Here is a 20,459-nt window from a genome sequence, read left to right on the forward strand (position 1 = left end):
TAAACATGTTTCAGTAATATAACACGAATCACGTTACATTTATCACTAAAATAACACAGTTTTAGGATAATTGGATATGCTGTAGTGTACATACCTCTGACTGTTAAATGTAACATGTCCTTCTCTTTAGCGACCCCAGTGGACGTTTTTGTTTCAGAACTATAGCAATACGTACCTGGTGGTATATTTCCTATGAGACCAGGTTGCCATCAGGAGCATTTTGATCATTATAGTTTAGATCGTAACTTTACTGTATCAAATAATAGTCATTTCTGCATCTGTCACTAACTCTCTAGTTCATTATCAGTCATGTGATCGTCTCCATCTGTGTAATTCATCTCTCAAACATATTCACAAATATACTTTAACAGCTAGTAGTTGACAGTTGAATCTGTTCAAGAATCATGTAATCGTTCTGTCAGAAGAGCAGATCAGTTTGACTAATGCAGATAACCAGGAATCTCAGCTGAAGTGAAGAGAGACAAAATACAGTCAAGTTCATTTCATTATGAAACACATTCAGTATCATCTGCTGTTCACTGATGTGTTTGAATGTAGCAGATTATCCATGTTAATACAGACAGTTTATATATCACTTTTAGAGAATTGTCATTGAACTATAATTTTAATTTATATAGGAAACATGATTTCCCCCTCATATATATGAATTAAGTAAGAGAATTAAATCAGTCTGTGTTTGATCAGGAGGATGAAATGACTGGCTGAACTCTAGTGATCCTCCCTCTTTCAGAGTTTCTCTTCCTCATATATGAGTTTCTCCATCTCTCTTATTCTCTTCATCTCTCCACTAAACTCAAACTGCTCATCACAGGAAGATGCTGATCATTTTCTCCTTCACTCTCCTCTCTCTTCTGTCATGTAAGTTACACATTTCACTACAAACATGTTGTTCTCTCACGGTGTCAAAGTTGATTAATTTTATTTATTATAATTTTACAGGTGTCAGATGTGTAAAAGAGTTCACACAGAAACCCTCTGTGCTGACAGAACAAAAAGGGAAAAAGTCTGATTGACTCTTGAATCTGACTCTTCCTCACACCACATAAAACATAAACATCAGACGTTGTTCAAGGAAACATGCTGAAAGTTGCTGCAGAAACAGGGTTGTGTTGTTAAGTGCTGGACGAGCAGAAAATGACAATATAAGAGAAATGTTTTGAAACCAGCAGAGACGACAGTACGGAATAAAGCCGCTCATATCAGCCTGCTATTTCAGTCACTGCCTCATCATAATGCAGTAGACAACATCTGTATTGCAAACCCCTCCATGCTGCAGTTGGTGTTGGTGTTTTTAGCATGTGCCTATCGACTCAACGTCATTGCCATAGAAACCAATGCAGATATCCTGGAAAACAAAAGAGTGGCATGTACACAAAAATCGGATCTGAACAGTTGCGACACAGAATGTGAAAGTCAATAATTTTAGATCAGATTCCAATCAGATACACAAATAATCAGATTTGGACTGACAGTGTGAACACAGCCTGAATGAAGCTCGAAACGGATTTGTAAAAACATTTTGGACGTTTACACTTGCTAAATCTGATCAAATTTTAATCAGAAGTGAAATTAAGAAAAAACTAAGTGAGAAGCACACGTGTAGTTTGTCAGATGTGGGCGGGTCTATTGCAGGAGGTGGGCGGGTCTTTCAGTGGCTCCTCCCTCTCAGAGCTCTTGACTGTCTTAAAGTTTCTCTCTCTGATCATCTCAGCATTATTCTACAGCACTGCTCATCTTTACACGTCACACGGACCAAATCACAAGATGATCACAATATCCTGTGCTTTCTTCACTCTTCTGACCTGTAAGTTTTCATCAGATCTGATGTCAGATTTCAAGTGTTTTGACACACAATCTCATATAAAGCTTGTTTTTATTCTGCAGGTGTCAGTGGAGTGACTGTAGTGACTCAGAGTCCATTAATCACAGTCAATAAAGGACAAACAGCTACACTGGACTGTAATCTGGGGACAGTAACTAATGCTCAGACTAGATGGTACAAACAGACTCCAGGAGGAGTTCCTCAGCATGTGTTAAGATTTTATCATGGCTGGAGCTCAGTTAAATATGGATCTGGTTTCTCTGCTCCTAAATTCACATCAACACATTCATCTCAATCAGATTATAGTCTGATCATCAATAATGTGGATGTTGGTGATTCTGCAGTGTATTACTGTAACACATGGGACGACACTGCTCAAGAACACGTATCACAGTGATTCACAGCATGACAAAAACCTCCTCACTGCTCACATTCACTTCTGCTTCTAGACAACAGATGATAAGAGCAATACTTCACTTCTCACATTCATGATGAATTACAGTAAAAACTGATCACAGATGCTGAGAATATTTTACAGTTTCTTTACTGTCCTGTAATTTAACTCATCTCTTGTAGTGCTTTTATGATATTTTTGTCCTGTTTGTAGTTGGACAGTCACTGTTCACTTTCATTACTTGTAAAAGAGCAGCTTACACATTCTGCTAAATTTCTCCTTTTGTGCTCTTCAGGAGACAGAAAGTCCCATTAGTTTGTGAGAAACATTCCTCCAGTGTCCATCATCTTCATATGTAGATCTTCATGTGTTTCTGTTCAGAGTGACTTTATGTCCTTCATTGACTGAGACAACAGCAGGATTCACTGCAGTCACTGACACCTGCAGAATAACAACAGCCATAAATCATAGAAAGCACTTTAATACACAGCAGTCAAACACAACTAATATGAAGACTAAAACAGCAACATGAGTGTCTGTGTTTGAATCTGAAGCGTTTCTCCATGAATTAAATGTGTAAAGGACACAGTCAGATGAGGTTGAGTGAGTGTTTCACTTCTGTTTGTGTCTCTTCACAGACTGAGGAGGTTTTTGTACGGCTGAACATATGAAATGTTTCATTGTGGTATTCGGACAAGGAACAAAACTCATTGTGACGGGTAAGTCATCTTTACACTGTATTTTCAATGGTAAAATCTTTGATTATCGTTATTATGATCGTCGACACTTTATTTTAGGGTCTTTTATCTAGTTGCTTATTAGCATGCACATTACTAGAATATTGGCTTTTTATCAGTACTTATTAAGCAAATATTAATGTCTTTATTCTCCATGACCTTATTCTACATTATCAATCCTAACCAATACCTAAACTTAACAACTAACTTACTAACTATTAATAAGCAGTAAATTAGGAGTTTATTGAGGGAAAAGTCGTAGTTAATAGTGAATAAATGTTCCCTATACTGAAGTGTTACCAAAATCTTTTCACTGCATTACATATAATCTACACTTCATTATTGATATATAAAATCTTTATTTTTGAGTTTACCTTATAGTTAATTTACAGTTAAATGTGTGAATTAACAGTTTTATCAAGAACTTCCAGTAAACAGTCCTGAAATAAACTGAAAAGACTTTCACTACAGCTTTAACTTTCATCTCTGATTTCTATATGGTTCATAATTATATTCAGCTGTTATTACTATTATTATTATTACTACAGAAAAATCTGTACTCATGTTGTCATTTAAGGAAAAGCATCTGCTTTGTGTTTAATTTGATGGATTTAAAAAAAAAAAAAATCCTCATTTGAATAAAACTGATTAACCTCATAAAATATTTTTACTGTATTTTTCACACTGCAGGACAGTTGAAAATGAGTCAGTGAAGGAACAAATATTATTAAAAATGGTAGAAATAAATAGTGTCAGTAGCTAAAATATACACTGTGCCATATATATTCATGTACATTTTAACATCAAATCTTGATGATGATATTAAAAATTCAACAAACTACTCAAATACAGCACTTGATTTTTATGTTGCAGGATATTTTTTTATCAAGAACATTCAGATGCATGTATTGAACATAAATGATGTTACATAAATCTTTATTAAATAATGCAAGAAAATATTAATTGTTGACATGGTGATGTGTGAAATTGTAGAAATGAAAGCTTTAAATGTGGTCATAGTTCAGTATTTCAGAAGTGTGTCTGAGATGCAGATGTGTTTTCATCATGTTAATGGTGGTTTGTGTCGTGCAGATGCTGATGTTGCTCCTCCTGTGCTGAACATCCTCCGTCCATCCAGAGAAGAGCTGATCAGCTCCAGTAAAGTCACTCTGGTGTGTCTGATCGATCACATGTCTGCGGCTTTTGCTGATGTGCGCTGGCTTGTGAACGGGAACTCAGTCACTGAAGGCGTCTTCACCGGCTCTGCTGAACAGCAGCCTGATAAGAAGTTCAGGATGAGCAGTTATTTAATCATTGAGAGCTCAGAGTGGGACAAAGACAAAGATCTGACATGTGAAGCTTCTGTCGCCTCAAAAACCACCAGAACAAACATCAAGAAATCTGACTGCAGCGACTGAACTCAGACAATCTGATGTGTTGTTTGACTGATTATGAGTAATAATATCTTCTGACGTAGTGTGATAGAAATCATGAATATAGAAACTATCAAAAATAGTTCAAGAATGGCTTTAACTGTGTCGTTTTCTGCAGACGATATTCTGGCTAGAGAGTTAGTGACAGATGCAGAAATGACTATTATTTGATACAGTAAAGTTACGATCTAAACTATAATGATCAAAATGCTCCTGATGGCCTGACATTCATGTGAATATGGTGTGAAGTTGATGCTGAAGTTTGTCTTCTGCAGACGCAGTGAGCTGTGGAGATTTTCTTCAGGACAGGAAGTTCAGTCGTGACACACAGGAAACACCTGCTGTTATAATCAGCTCCATGCAAATGATCAGTTTCTCTGTCTCTTTTTATCTGTTCATCCAACCAGACAAGAGCGTTAACAACAAATGATCTTCATCTGTACATGAACAATAATAAAAGAGCAATAAAATGAATGAAAAACACTGGCAAAGTGACACTCATCTATGACGGGTTTTGATTATTTCTGAACATCAGATGCTTATCAATCTTTTGTTTTTGTTACTTGAGTTATTTTAATGAAGAAGAAACTCTTTTGTAAAGCAAACCTCTTACAGAAGGAAAATTCGATCCAGTATGTTTGAGACTTATAACTCAAAAACCACTGATAATAATGGAGTTTATGCAAATATGTTGATCTGTCAATCACTCAGTGATGTTTCTGATGATGTGTGTGATGATGAATGCTGATGTCACTGAGGCTCCTCCCTCTTCAGTCTCTTATGGCTCGTCTCGGATCGCTCTGCTCTGTTCAGTCGGCTCACATCACACACTCACATCATGCTGTCAGTCTTCATCATCCTCTTCATCACTCTGTCATGTAAGACGTCACTAGACTGCAGTTAAAGAAGCACTTCTGATACGATCATGAATATGTCATACGTGAGTATTGAGTCTCATTAATGGTGTGTTTATTCTGCAGGTGTCAGTGGAGTGACTGTAGTGACTCAGAGTCCATTAATCACAGTCAATAAAGGACAAACGGCTACACTGGACTGTAATCTGGGGTTAGTTAATTTTGCTGGATGGTACAAACAGACTCCAGGAGGAGTTCCTCAGTTTGTGTTATATTTTCATCATAGCTATAGCTCTCCAACATACGGATCTGGTTTCTCTGCTCCTAAATTCACATCAACACATTCATCTCAATCAGATTATCGTCTGATCATCAATAATGTGGATGTTGGTGATTCTGCAGTGTATTACTGTCACACATGGGACAGCTCTGTTAGTGAGTTCGTATCACAGTGATTCACAGCATGACAAAAACCTCCTCACTGCTCACATTCACTTCTGCTTCTAGACAACAGATGATAAGAGCACAATAATGAGGATGTGGGTGATTCTGTTGTGTATTATTCTGAAGCACATTATTATTAATACATCAATTATGTATATATTATTGTAGCACATGGCATGTCTCTGCTAAAGAGCATGTGTCACAGTGATTCACACCAGAACAAAAACTATGTAAATTCCTCTAATAATAGTTTACAGTTTATAATTAACATTGTTATACAGTCAGCAAACTGAAACACAGATTTACTAAATGACAAACCAACACTTTATCCAACACTTTATTAACACTTTATCCAACACTGTTTTATTAAAGTGTTTTTTGACATTAGGCCAATTAAAGGGTTAGTTCACCCCAAAATGAAAATTATGTCATTACAGTTTTTGCCCGTTGCTTGAACACATTTTGCAAAACTTCGCTCATTGTGCCAAAACTCTACACACAAGTAAACATGACACAACACTGGGAAATATACCATTCACATTTCTGTCAAATTGAAACTCTACTATCAAAACCTAACATTCCTTTGTCAAAATGTAACTCTGATGACAAAATGACACACACTATATGAATACACTTTCAGTTCAGGGGGAACACACTAGTCTACTTTATATAAAACACTGCAGTCTTTAATTTTCACTGTTTTTATTCAGTTCATCAGTTAGCATTCTGTGAAGTTCAATGCAACACTTACAGTTTTTGTTCTGTTTTTTTTTTTTTTTCCAACAAAGTTTTTCACAACAATCAAAAATGAAAGTACTGAAAGGTTACAGATGACATCAACTCAATACTGCACATCACAGTACTATACTTTACAGTACAGTATAGTAAATGCAGTAACGCAAAAATGATACAAAAATAAAACAAAATACACTACTGTAAATACAGAAAAACAGGCCAGTTTTGCGTGGGTGGGATTATTGATCCTGCCGTCTGTTTGGGTCTGGCCACATGATCCACCACCATTGCTCTAATATCATCTGAAATATTGTTCCGTGCCTCTTTGACCATGTCCTACTCCTCTCTCTCTTCCTCTTCCTCTGCCTCCACCTCTTCTTGCTCTCCATGCTTGCAAAGTTCTCAAAATGGCTTAACTGAGGCCTTTTTGTAGCTGGCTGATTGGTGTTCAGTTTTGTAAGTAAGCGTTTTGAGGTGTGTATTTGAGTGGTTGCAATTACCCGATGTGTTTTGTATTTTGGATACATGTGTTTTCCAAATGGCACCCTGAGATTTCATTTTTGAACAAAGTGTCTTATGTATGAAATAGAGTGTAGTATGCAGGACCAAGTGTGTTGCATAAAGGAGTAAGTGTGTTGCAGAATTGCAACTAGAGTGCAAAGCAGCGCTTTTGTTTAAGGTATGGGTTCATGTGTTTGAGGTATGGTAACAAAAGCTTCAAGTTGTGTTACTTTAGTCTAAGCATGAGTCTATAGTGTTCAAGCAACAGGCAAAAACTGTAATTACTCACTCTCATGTCTTTCCAAACCTGTAACCCGTCCAACTTCAGAACACAAATTACAGTTTTTCTCGATTGCTAACACACTATAACTGATTCATTTGACACAATTTCCCAAACCATTCATTCAGTTCTCAAAACACACATTTCTACAAAACTCTAGACAAAAATGCCCTTATTTTATAGGGACAATTCACCCCACAATGAGCCTAAATTCAGTCTGTTCATCATATGATTGTGTTTCTTCAGAAGACTTGGATTAAACTGCTTCAAAATCTCTGAACATCTTGAAGCATCACAGTTTTGAGTGAACAGACTTTCAATGGATGGACAGAAAGCTCTCAGAGAAAACACTGTTACAAAAACCTCCTTTCGGCAATCAGGTATCATTTTACAGATCAATATCTATCACATTTATAAAACATAAATAGAGCAGATACATGTTCAATGATAGTTTATTTTCATTACAGCCTACACTACTGTATAGAGATCTTTCAGTAGATGAAAAGCACTAGAAAAACAATTGAAATACTAAAGAACATGAACATGAACTTGGAATTGCAATACAATACAGTATACTGTCAATCACAGTACAGTAAAAAAATTCAGCATCCTCTGCCAAATTGAATTACAGTACTGGTAATATTTGCCATACTGGTTTCTTAGTCTTCAGACAAAAGATCTTCTCTCCCTCCCCTTTGTTCTGCAAAAATATCAAACATAAGAAGTACTTATGGCTACAAATCAATTTGACAATTATGAGTTTTTAGGGCGAACAACATGTGCTCCAGTATTTACTGTACAGAGAATAGTGAAATTTCTCTCATCTAAACTGCTGCTGCTGTTTACTGTAATTATACTGTGTGTGTAAGGAGTATAAAACCCTGTAGACGAGCCTGTAGACCCACTGCCCTCATGGTCAATCCTACACAAGAACACGGTCAACTATAGTGATTTGTTCTTCATCAGGAACAAAATGTCTTTGACCCCGTCCCCTTCATTTCTCTTCCTCTTCCTCTTTGTCTCCCACCACTAGGATTCATTTTCCGAAGCACATAATCACCAATTTATATTATCCTGAGATTCTGATTTGTGTGTCGTCAGTTTTGCTACTCAATGTTTACACATGGATAAATGTGTGTTATCTGAGTTCACAGTGTGACGTTTGAGTTACAGTTTTTTATGATTGCTTACACACTAAAATTAAAAATAACACACAGTTAGTGAAACTCTACACTCAAGGAGCAAAACCTTAGCCTAGAACTGCACAACTATAAGCACATTCTCAGCCTCACACTTTTTGCACAACACTACACACACTTCTCTACATTAGACACAGAAATCTAACATAATGTCACTTCTTTGCCATTTCAAGACACTGCTGTCCAAAATACCACCCCTATAAACCAATTGATCAAACACAGCTGTCAGGTGTGAAGAGACTTGGGTGCTTACAGTATTTCACAATTGCTAAAACACTAAACCCCATTCTCTGAACCCAATTCTCAGTGGCCTAAACCCATTTGTCGAATCAGTCACTTTGTAGGCAAAACCTTAAACAAGTTCAGGTAGTTAAGACACTGTTTGCAAATCTCATCCACTCTTTTGGCAAAACTCTAAACACATTCTTACTCACTAAAACACATTTTGCACTGTGCTGCAAAATGGTAAATACATGTGGCAAAAGTTAAACACAACTACAACACAGTTGTCATCCTTTAAACACAATGACTCAAAATAATTCACACTTATTTCTAATGATGTGATCAAATCAACTTTATTAAATATAGGTCAGTTCAGAGTGCACAGATGACACAGGTGCTGAATGATGATACCAACAATAGATGGAAACAATCTGAAAAGTAGAGGAGGAAGAGTATGTGTAAGAGGATGATGAGGAGAAAGAGCAAGGGGTGTGGAGACAAGGCTGTCAAGGCTGGATCCGGCACAGGTTTTTCCCTTTGCCTGGCAAGAGACGACATTGCCTGTGATGTGGAAAATGTCCTCAACAATATTCAGTAATATTCAACAATATTATTGATCTGACAGCACTGACATTATAGGATGAGAACTGAACTAAGCTAGCCTAGATGATGACATCACTGTTTTATAGAGGAAAATAATTACAGTAATTTACATAATAATTGATGGTCTTTACAATGTAAGTGAATCAACACTGAACTGATTTCAGCTGAACAATGACACTATTTTCTTTTAGAGCTGTACAGCCAAAATGAACCCTCTTTGCATTACTGATCATCATGTATCTGTTATCACTGTAAAGCTGCTTTGACTAGACTAGACTAGACTAGACTAGACTAGACTAGACTATACTATACTATACTATACTAGACTAGACTAGACACGATACTATACTATTCTAGACTAGACTATACTATACTATACTATACTATACTATACTATACTAGACTAGACTAGACACGATACTATACTATTCTAGACTAGACTAGACTATACTATACTAGACTAGACACGATACTATACTATACTAGACTAGACTAGACTAGACTATACTATACTATACTAGACTAGACTAGACACGATACTATACTAGACTAGACTAGACATGATACTATACTATTCTAGACTAGACTATACTATACTATACTATACTATACTATACTATACTATACTATACTATACTAGACTAGACTAGACACGATACTATACTATTCTAGACTAGACTAGACTATACTATACTAGACTAGACACGATACTATACTATACTAGACTAGACTAGACTATACTATACTATACTAGACTAGACTAGACACGATACTATACTAGACTAGACTAGACACGATACTATACTAGACTAGACTAGACTAGTATCTGTGTAGTATAAATTGCAATTGAAATAAAGGTGACTTGACTTGATTTAGGCCGGACCCAACATGAAGATGTGATGAATCTCTCACTGACTCTGAACTTTGTTTTTGTGTGTGTGTGTGTGTGTACTGTATCATGCTTTTCATTTAGAGTTTTCTTTGACCTTTTAGTCATTTGCAGTATGTTTGCAGTATGTAAGTACTGTATATACAGACATTCAATACTATATAATATGGAATATAATACTGTACTTGCAGTACATACAGTATACTTTAAATTCACATTACTTGTGATTTCTATATATTTTATGTAATGGCAAAATGTGTTTACTGTTTTACAATATACTTTTTTTTCTGTAACCTCATGTTCTGGATGTTGTGTTTTCCATTTTTTAATGTAGTGTCTAATGAATGATCTGTATGTGTTTATATTTTGCTTAATGTGTGTATGATCTGAAAGCTTTGTTTGATTTTGCCATAAGAGTCAGACGTTTTGTGAAATTAGTTTGAAGATTGGATTTGTGTTTAATGTTTTGAGAAAATGAGTGATGGTTTCAAGAAATGTGTTTTAGCAATTGTGAAATACTGTAATTGGCCTAATGTCAAGAAACACTTTAATAAAACAGTGTTGGTTAAAGTGTTGGTTTGTCATTTAGAAAATCTGTGTTTCAGTTTGCTGACTGTATAACATTTTAACTATAAACTGTAAATTATTATTAGAGGAATTTACATAGTTTTTGTTCTGGTTTGAAGCTGTGACACATGCTCTTTAACAGAAACATGCCATGTGCTACAATAATACATATATAATTGATGCATAAATAATAATGTGTATAATACACAACAGAATCACCCACATCCTCATTATTGATTGACAGATGACAATCAGACTTGGTTGAATAAGATACTGTAAATTTAGGAGAGGAGAATCCAGATCAATATTCAGATGAGCTCAAGATCCAAACAGGACAAAAAAACATCATAAAAGATCCACAAGAGAGGAGATAAATTACAGGACAGAATAGTAAAGAATATTCTCAACATGAGTTTGTAATTCATCATGAATGTGAGAAGTGAAGTATTGCTCTTATCATGTTGTCTAGAAGCAGAAGTGAATGTGAGCAGTGAGGAGGTTTTTGTCATGCTGTGAATCACTGTGATACGAACTCAGTAACAGAGCTGTCCCATGTGTTACAGTAATACACTGCAGAATCACCAACATCCACATTATTGATGATCAGACTATAATCTGATTGAGATGAATGTGTTGATGTGAATTTAGGAGCAGAGAAACCAGATCCATAATAAACTGAGCTCCAGCCATGATAAAATCTTAACACATGCTGAGGAACTCCTCCTGGAGTCTGTTTGTACCATCTAGCAGCAGAATTAGTTACTGTCCCCAGATTACAGTCCAGTGTAGCCGTTTGTCCTTTATTGACTGTGATTAATGGACTCTGAGTCACTACAGTCACTCCACTGACACCTGCAGAATAAACACACCATTAATGAGACTCAATACTCACGTATGACATATTCATGATCGTATCAGAAGTGCATCTTTAACTGCAGTCTAGTGACGTCTTACATGACAGAGTGATGAAGAGGATGATGAAGACTGACAGCATGATGTGAGTGTGTGATGTGAGCCGACTGAACAGAGCAGAGCGATCCGAGATGAGCCATAAGAGACTGAAGAGGGAGGAGCCTCAGTGACATCATCATTCATCATCACACACATCATCAGAAACATCACTGAGTGATTGACAGATCAACATATTTGCATAAACTGCTTTATTATCAATGGTTTTTGAGTTATAAGTCTCAAACATACTGGATTGAATCTTTCTTCTGTAAGAGGTTTGGTTTACAAAAGAGTTTCTTCTTCATTAAAATAACTCAAGTAACAAAAACAAAAGATTGATAAGCTTCTGATGTTCAGAAATAATCAAAACCCGTCATAGATGAGTGTCACTTTGCCAGTATTTTTCATTCATTTTATTGCTCTTTTATTATTGTTCATGTACAGATGAAGATTATTTGTTGTTAACACTCTTGTCTGGTTGGATGAACAGATGAAAAGAGACAGAGAAACTGATCATTTGCATGGAGCTGATTATAACAGCAGGTGTTTCCTGTGTGTCACGACTGAACTTCCTGTCCTGAAGAAAATCTCCACAGCTCACTGCGTCTGCAGAAGACAAACTTCAGCATCAACTTCACACCATATTCACATGAATGTCAGGCCATCAGGAGCATTTTGATCATTATAGTTTAGATCGTAACTTTACTGTATCAAATAATAGTCATTTCTGCATCTGTCACTAACTCTCTAGTTCATTATCAGTCATGTGATCGTCTCCATCTGTGTAATTCATCTCTCCACCATATTCAGACATTCATCTCTGATCTTCACAGATGATCTTCTCTAGCAGTAACACTAGTTTTGAAATAAACATTTGAAATCTGATCAAATACACAAGAATGGTTAAACATCATGTTCATTCATCACACATATCCTCTAACAGCTAGTAGTTGACAGTTGAATCTGTTCAAGAATCATGTAATCGTTCTGTCAGAAGAGCAGATCAGTTTGACTAATGCAGATAACCAGGAATCTCAGCTGAAGTGAAGAGAGACAAAATACAGTCAAGTTCATTTCATTATGAAACACATTCAGTATCATCTGCTGTTCACTGATGTGTTTGAATGTAGCAGATTATCCATGTTAATACAGACAATTTATATATCACTTATTAGAGAATTGTCATTGAACTATAATTTTAATTTATAGAGGAAACGTGATTTCCCCCCTCATATATTACAGTTTTTTTCTATTGCTAAACGACAGTGGGCACAACTGGAGTCACATGTGCAAAACTCTAACTACAGTCTGCACAGCAGCAGTTCATGTGGACCAAACTCTAGTTCATTTTTCATTGCTTGAACACAGTTTTCAAAACTCAACACACTTATCCCATGACTTTAACCACAACCTGCACAACACTGTGGATTTACAGCACTTTGTTCAAATGCTAACACACTGCTGTCAAAACTGTGAACCACACATTCAAAACAGAATAGATTTCAGCCTTGTGCCTTTCAAACATTGAAATTTCAGCTGAAAGGCTAAGCAGGTGTCTTGTTTTAGACTTGTTAGTGAACACACACATATATATACTGTATATGTAACTCATTACTGTAATTTCGTAAATTACTACAGACTATTGAAGAAAACTGTTAATTTTCATTTACCTTAAAGAATTATGTTCTAAAAATTTAAATAAATCATGTGAAAGAATGTCACTCTTTTCTTTGAAGAAAATATTACTTTGTATGAAGTCACTGAAATTGTTCAAAATGTAAAGATGAAAAGTTTGTATTTTCTGTGTTGGTGTTTGATGCTAGTGTTTTTACTCTCAGTGTGTTCTGAGTGACAGTGTGTGTTATCTCAGTGAGGGTTGTGCATAGTGTTTGGCTGCACTGAACCTGTTTTGAGTCATGTGTTAACTGTTTAGCTCAGGTGACTGTTGGTGGTGCAGACTGTAGTTAGAGTTTTGCACATGTAGCTCCAGTTGTGCTCACTGTCGTTTAGAAATCGAAAAAAACTGTAATATCTGCAATGGTTTCTATAGCAATGATGACATTGTGTTGGTACACTGAAACAGATTTCCAGAAATGTGCTTTGAATAGAATTTCAATATTTGAGGCTACATTCAGACAGTCAGTCCAAATTCGATTTTTGTGCATATCAGATTTAGCAAGTCTGATCGGTCAAAAATGTCACACGCTGTTGCAGCAAAGGATGAGACAGGATCTAAATGCAGCAGTTTACAGGCTTTAATGGACAGAGCTCAGGTTTACTTGAACAGAACAACAAAATAACAGACACTGAACAGGACAAAACTCAAGGCTTCAATACACAGGGAACAGATGAACTAACTACTGTAGATAATTGATAAGACTAACGAGGTAATTACAAGACACAGATGACAGGAGTAAAACAATCAGACACACTGGGATACTGGGTCAAAATAACGGGAGCACAGGCAAACATGAACAGAAAACAATGACAACTGATTACAAGACAAGAACACAAAATTATACTAGAAACACATGAACAGAACTACACAGTTACAAAAAAATCACATGAAATATAATTTTTACCGATCCATTTCGAGTTACATTCATGTGTGGCTTGAAATCCTATTCAAATTCACATTTATGGAAATCTGTTTCAGTCTGTTCAGTCTCTGATTGGATTTCATGTGGTTTATGTGACTTCTTCACACCACATAAAACATAAACATCACACTGTAAACCCTAACGCTCAAAATACTTAATTCGTTTGAGTAGGACAAACTTAAATTAAACAAATTAGTTCAGTTAAATTAACTGTTATGAGCATTTAAAACTTTATTTTACTTTTGAGTTCACAGCACTGACATATTTCAAGTAAACTAGCACCTGTTCATTGTACTTAACAGAAAAAAAGTTGTGTGAACTCAAAATGTCATTGTAGCAAGGTGAACTTAATATGATTGAGTTGAGTTGCAGCAGATTACTAATTCCCCGCATGCTTTGCATCAGACTGTTGACTGAAATTTTTTCATCGGATCATCTGGTTGGAATGAGAGGTAGAGTTGTGTGTCATCAGCATAACAGTGATAGGAGAAACCATGATCCTGAATGACAGATCCTAGTGATGACATGTAGATGGAGAAGAGAAGTGGTCCAAGCACGGAGCCCTGAGGTACCCCAGTAGCAAGATGATGTGACTTGGACACCTCACCAAGATACCCTGAAGGACCTACCTCTGCATAATCATGCCGCAGTCGTTTCACCCTTTCAGAATTGCGCTCGAAAGGCACTCGATAAATTTGCTTCATTTGAATATGTTTTTTTTTTTAGGATGCATGCCAGTGTTGATGTTGAGACCTGATGGATATCGTTGAAAGTGGCGTGGTTATTGACAATGTTAGCTTGGAGCTGATTGAGTGTTATAGCATTGTTGGCCAAAACCATGTTTACTATCTCCCTCTCTTGCTGTTCTGTGAACATAGGAGGCCTTCCCCCTTGTCGTTCCCGACCCTCAATCCTATGTAGAAAAAACCTCCAGTATACAATAGTATAGTAATTTCACAGGAAAAGGTAACAGAAGTGCTGATAGTGCATAGAATACAGTACTGTAAGCAGTTACTGAAACCGTGCAGATGTTTTTTGATATGATGATATTTTTACAATACCTATTTTCCAGTCGAAATGTTCTTATCACACTTGCCACTGTGTATCGGCTTAGATTTGGCTGTACTCGCAGTCCAGCCTCCCTCAGCGTCAGGCCGTGGTTGACAACGTGGTCAACCAGTGTTGCGCGGATCTCATTTGTCAGATTCGGTCCTCTTTGAGCACCTTCTTGTCTTCCTCTTCCTCTACCTCTACCTCCAGCATGGCCTCCTTCTCTTCCTCTTCCTCTGTTGATTCCTCCTCTGTTGATTCCTCTTCCTCCCCTTCCTCCTCCTCCTTGTCCTCCTCCTCATTCTCGTTCTCCTCGTTCTCCTCCTCGTCTTACTCTTTCTCTGACTCTTTCCATTGTGCTTAAGGCCGATGAACTCACCTGCTGCTTTTTATAGTGCTTATACACCTGATTGTTGTGTCTACAATTAAGCAAACAAGTGTTTGCACACCTGATGACTGTGTTGAACCAATTGGTTGGACGGTGCGGTAATTTGACAGTCAGTGCTTTGGTATTGCAAGGAAGTGACTTCATGATAGATTTTTGTGTGTAGTGTATGTTAAGTGTGTTTAGTGTTTTGCAAATCATTGTGTGTAGAGTTTTGCAACAAGTGTGAAGTTGACAATGTGCTTATAGTTGTGCAAATATGGGCTGATGTTTTGCTTATTGAGTGTAAGGTTTTGCTAACAGTGTACTACTTTTAATTTTAGTGTGTAAGCAATCGTAAAAAAAAAATGGGACAAATGAAGCAGTTATAGTATGTTAGCAATTGAGAAAAACTGTAAAAATACAGTAGTCCAACTTCAAAAGCCAAAAATGTTATAAAAAACTATAAATGAAAAGCATGTTACACTCAATAAAGTTGTGCAACTGCAAAATCAAAGTCAGTGAGAGATTCATTCTGCCTCAGCATCACGTCTTCATGTTGAGTTCAGCCTCAGGACTTCGTCCACATCACAGGAACGTTGTCTCTTGCCGGCAAAGGGAAAATCCCTCTAGTGTGCCGGATCCAGCCTTGACAACACTCTCCACACCTTGCTCTTTCTCGTCCTCTTCCTCCTCGACCACCAGCTCTTACACAAACTCTTCCTCCTCTCGCTCTCAGACTGTTTCCATCTATTGTTGGTTTCATCATTCAGTGCTCCTGTGTCACCTGAGCTCTCTGAACTGGCTTATTTCCTACAGTTGGTTTGAGTCGTATGTAAACGATGACAACTGTGTTGTAGTTCTGTTTAACTTCTGTCTGCCTGTGCAAAATGTGTTTTAGTGAGTGAGATTGTTGTTAGAGTTTTGCAAAAAGACTGCATGAGATTTGCAAATAGTGTCTAACTGCCTGAACTTGTTTAAGGTTTTTCAGAAAGAGTGATTTATTCAACAAATTGGTTTAGGATATATTGAGAACAGAGTTTAGTGATTTAGCAGTTCAGTTTTGAGAGCAGTGATCTGAGTTTGGAGAAATGTGTCAAATCTGTTGAGAAAAACTGTAACACTGAAGTGAGAAGCACACGTGTAGTTTGTCAGATGTGGGCGGGTCTATTGCAGGAGGTGGGCGGGTCTTTCAGTGGCTCCTCCCACTCAGAGCTCTTGACTGTCTTAAAGTTTCTCTCTCTGATCATCTCAGCATTATTCTACAGCACTGCTCATCTTTACACGTCATACGGACCAAATCACAAGATGATCACAATAGTCTGTGCTTTCTTTACTCTTCAGACCTGTAAGTTTTCATCAGATCTGATGTCAGATTTCAAGTGTTTTGACACACAATCTCATATAAAGCTTGTTTTTATTCTGCAGGTGTCAGTGGAGTGACTGTAGTGACTCAGAGTCCATTAATCACAGTCAATAAAGGACAAACGGCTACACTGGACTGTAATCTGGGGACAGTAACTGGTTATGATGCTGTATGGTACAAACAGACTCCAGGAGGAGTTCCTCAATATTTGTTGAGATTTCACCATAGCTATAGCTCAGTTAAATATGGATCTGGTTTCTCTGCTCCTAAATTCACATCAACATATTCATCTCAATCAGATTATAGTCTGATCATCAATAATGTGGATGTTGGTGATTCTGCAGTGTATTACTGTAACACATGGGACGGCTCTGCTCAAGAACACGTATCACAGGGATTCACAGCATGACAAAAACCTCCTCACTGCTCACATTTACTTCTGCTTCACTTCTACAGATGATAAGAGCACTACTTCACTTCTCAATTACAAACTCATTACAGATGTTGACAATATTCTTTATTCTGTCCTTTAAGTAATTCTGTAAAGAAATATTTTATAAGCAAACAAACAAAAACCAAACAAACATATAACAGGACAGTAAATATGAACTATTCCAGGTCTTCTGAATCTATACAGCAGGTTTCTCGACTCTCAGATGTAAAGAACAAACTTCTTTGAAGTGAGCAGCATGTTTTCTTCACTAACAGACTTACAGTATGTGATGATCAGTTTTTCACTTTTTGTCATTTTTTGACACTTAATGAGTGAAAGAGGTTTAATGAAGAGAGTTGTGTGTTATAATCTGTGCTGGAGTGAATGTTTCAGTTCTGTGTCTCTGAAACTCAGGAGGTTTTTGTACGAGTGAAGATGTGACATGAATCACAGTGGTATTCGGACAAGGAACAAAACTGAATGTGATCGGTGAGTAAACTTCACTCTTTCAATACTGCTCAGTACTGTTCACTCACATTTGTTTTTAAACATCAAATTATAAGATTAAAAAGACATTTGAATATATAGATTAACTTAAAAAAAAGTTTGTTCTTGAAATTTGTGACCAGTTGTGTAAGCTGCTTAGACTAGACAAGTCAGTCATCTATTTTTTTTTTTTTTTCTTCAAGACTGGTCATTACTTTTTTATGTCAGTTTTATTGGTCTGTATTGAATGATGAAAGTAGAACTGATCAGCCCCAATTAATTGCTGGTCAGACTATTAGTAGTTCTTAAGACACAGTCACAGTTCACACAACAGGCCTTTTATTTCCTGTTAAATAAATAATATTTGATTATTTCATAATTCTCCATAGGCTACCTGTAATGATTTTTAAATTCTGAACTTAAGTTGATGAGTTAATCATCCTAAAATATGTGTTTATAAGGTTATAAAACCTTTACACACATACTTTATGATGATTAACTCATCAGCTTGAGTTCAGATTTTAAAAATCATTACAGGTATATGGAGAATTATGAAACACCCACAATATTTATTCAACATAATGTTCTGTTTCCATTCATTCATTCCCTGAATGTCTATCTAGTAAACTGACATCTTGTTATATATTTTAACTGACCCATTTATGCAAGTTTATTATATTATATTATATTATATTATATTATATTATATTATATTATATTATATTATATTATATTTCTGCCTGTCTCCTCCAGACTTTCCTCTGGCTCCTCCTGTTGTGACACTCTTGTCTCCGTCCACTGAGGCTCTGAAGGAGAGTAAAGCTACACTTGTGTGTCTGGCTGAGGATATTTCTGTAGCTCTGGTTCATGTCAGCTGGACAATCGATGGACGCTCTGTTACAGATGGAGTTTGGAGCAGTGCTACTGAGAAACAACAAGACAAAACCTTCAAAATGAGCAGCTATCTGACCATCAACTCCTCTGACTGGATCAATAATGTGGATTTCTCATGTCAAGTGTCCGTGGGTTCAAAATTCACTAAGAAAAGCATCTCAAATTCACAGTGTTACTGAAATATTGTCTGAATGAAAACAACAGATGTTTGTTTTCTTTATTTCTTCTCATATCATCTGATTTGTGTGATATCTGACAGTTAATATGACTATATACTTTACTCTTTGGTTTTGGTTCTGAAATTAAAAATCTTTGGCACTGCATTTGTTTGCATTTTCTTTCACAGACACGCATGACTCTCTCTCAGGATACACCTGCACAACGTGCCTCATAATTTTAGCTTTATGTAAATCATGATGTTCCTCTGAACTCTTTCAGAACTGAAACACACAAACTTCATCTTTTAAGAAGTCACCAGCTGCACAGATCACAGAGAAATATGTTTCATACACAAGACTATGATTTTGTGATTTATAATCAATGCTGTTATTTTCAATCACATTTATTACGCATTTATAACTTTTACTATAAAAATATATCTTGATTTATCTTTAATTGAAAATCAGGGAACAAATAATATTTTTTTAAAAAATGTGCTTGGATAAGTCATTTCTAATAACTGAATAAATTTTAAAAAATAATAATTTAATTAAATATATATATCGTCGCTGCCCGATGAAACTCACGTATGTCCAAAACGGTTACTTTTCAGGAAGTGAAAAAAACACCGTATTTCAAAAGCAGTTGAATGTAGCGTTGTCATACTTGGTACGGCATCTTTACATGTAACCATATTCTTGCCAGTGTAATGATATAATCCACATTTGACCAAAATTGAGTTTAGATGGACATACGTGCATATTTTACAGTAACGGTGGTCGATACGCGTTCTTCCGATCATTAATTAGAATGGCCAAGTCGCGTTTCATATTGACAGATGAATACGCTCAGTTTATTAAATAGCCTACGTCTTAGTTTATTATACGCTTAGTTTATTTAATATTAATTATAAATTTATTAAATGTCTCTTGCAAACTATGAAGGGACAATGAATCAATACACTGACAATCATGACAGTAGCATTAGGCTACAGGCTATAATTTGATCAGTTTGACTAAGAAAAAAAAAAAGTTTGAATCTTATCAATGAGACCGAGTTTATTTACATACTAGCAAGCAAACTAATCTGTGAAGAACTAGATTAGAACTAAACTGTGGAGAGCTTCAATGTCGTACTTTCGTCAGCCAGGTTCACAAATATAAAAATAAATAAAAATATTCGGTGACAATTACTTCGTCTAGACCATTTACCGATAAATAATAGTTGTGAATATATAATAAACTTGAGAACAGTTGTCAAAAACAAACGTTTGCTGATACTTTACCTCACAGTGTTATTCGGCTATCCAGTGCTGAGCTTCGATGAAACTTCACGAGACCGGCGAGAGGCTTCCACAGGGCGGGAGATACGCGGCGTGATTGACAGCTTTGACACCAAATGGATATACGCGAAAATCAGATGACATGATTTCACAACTTTTCATTGGCCATTTAG

The 20,459-nt window shown here is 36.3% G+C and overlaps 3 protein-coding genes across 5 annotated transcripts in view; 2 read left to right on the forward strand and 1 right to left on the reverse strand.

Moving 5' to 3' along the window:
- Window positions 1-5,219, forward strand: part of LOC137017290 (immunoglobulin lambda-1 light chain-like) — a 25,996-nt gene extending 20,777 nt beyond the window's left edge. Inside the window, exon 5 of the mRNA XM_067381367.1 lies at window positions 4,067-5,219. Coding sequence (XP_067237468.1) covers window positions 4,067-4,392 — 326 coding nt within the window. The 3' untranslated portion in view covers window positions 4,393-5,219. The remainder of the gene's footprint in view (window positions 1-4,066) is intronic.
- LOC137017285 (immunoglobulin lambda-1 light chain-like) overlaps window positions 1-11,703 on the reverse strand; it is a 15,828-nt gene extending 4,125 nt beyond the window's left edge. The window contains exons 1-2 of the mRNA XM_067381362.1: window positions 11,656-11,703; window positions 11,227-11,553 (exon numbers count right to left, since the gene is read on the reverse strand). Coding sequence (XP_067237463.1) covers window positions 11,227-11,553; window positions 11,656-11,695 — 367 coding nt within the window. The 5' untranslated portion in view covers window positions 11,696-11,703. The remainder of the gene's footprint in view (window positions 1-11,226; window positions 11,554-11,655) is intronic.
- LOC137017289 (immunoglobulin lambda-1 light chain-like) overlaps window positions 1-20,359 on the forward strand; it is a 101,476-nt gene extending 81,117 nt beyond the window's left edge. The window contains exons 1-3 of one of the 3 annotated variants that reach the window (XR_010894581.1): window positions 17,445-17,747; window positions 17,880-17,954; window positions 18,705-18,818. Coding sequence is in view for 1 of the 3 variants with exons in the window: in XM_067381365.1 (XP_067237466.1) it covers window positions 17,921-17,954; window positions 18,705-19,024 (354 nt within the window). In the remaining 2 variants the exon portion in view is untranslated. Of the gene's footprint in view, window positions 1-17,444; window positions 17,748-17,879; window positions 17,955-18,704 lie in introns of those variants that run through there. The other 2 variants (XR_010894582.1, XM_067381365.1) reach the window with 2 other exon arrangements.
- Window positions 20,360-20,459: the final 100 nt, after the last annotated feature.

Source organism: Chanodichthys erythropterus, chromosome 3, assembly GCF_024489055.1.
Source record: "Chanodichthys erythropterus isolate Z2021 chromosome 3, ASM2448905v1, whole genome shotgun sequence".
Taxonomy (NCBI): Eukaryota; Metazoa; Chordata; class Actinopteri; order Cypriniformes; family Xenocyprididae; genus Chanodichthys; species Chanodichthys erythropterus.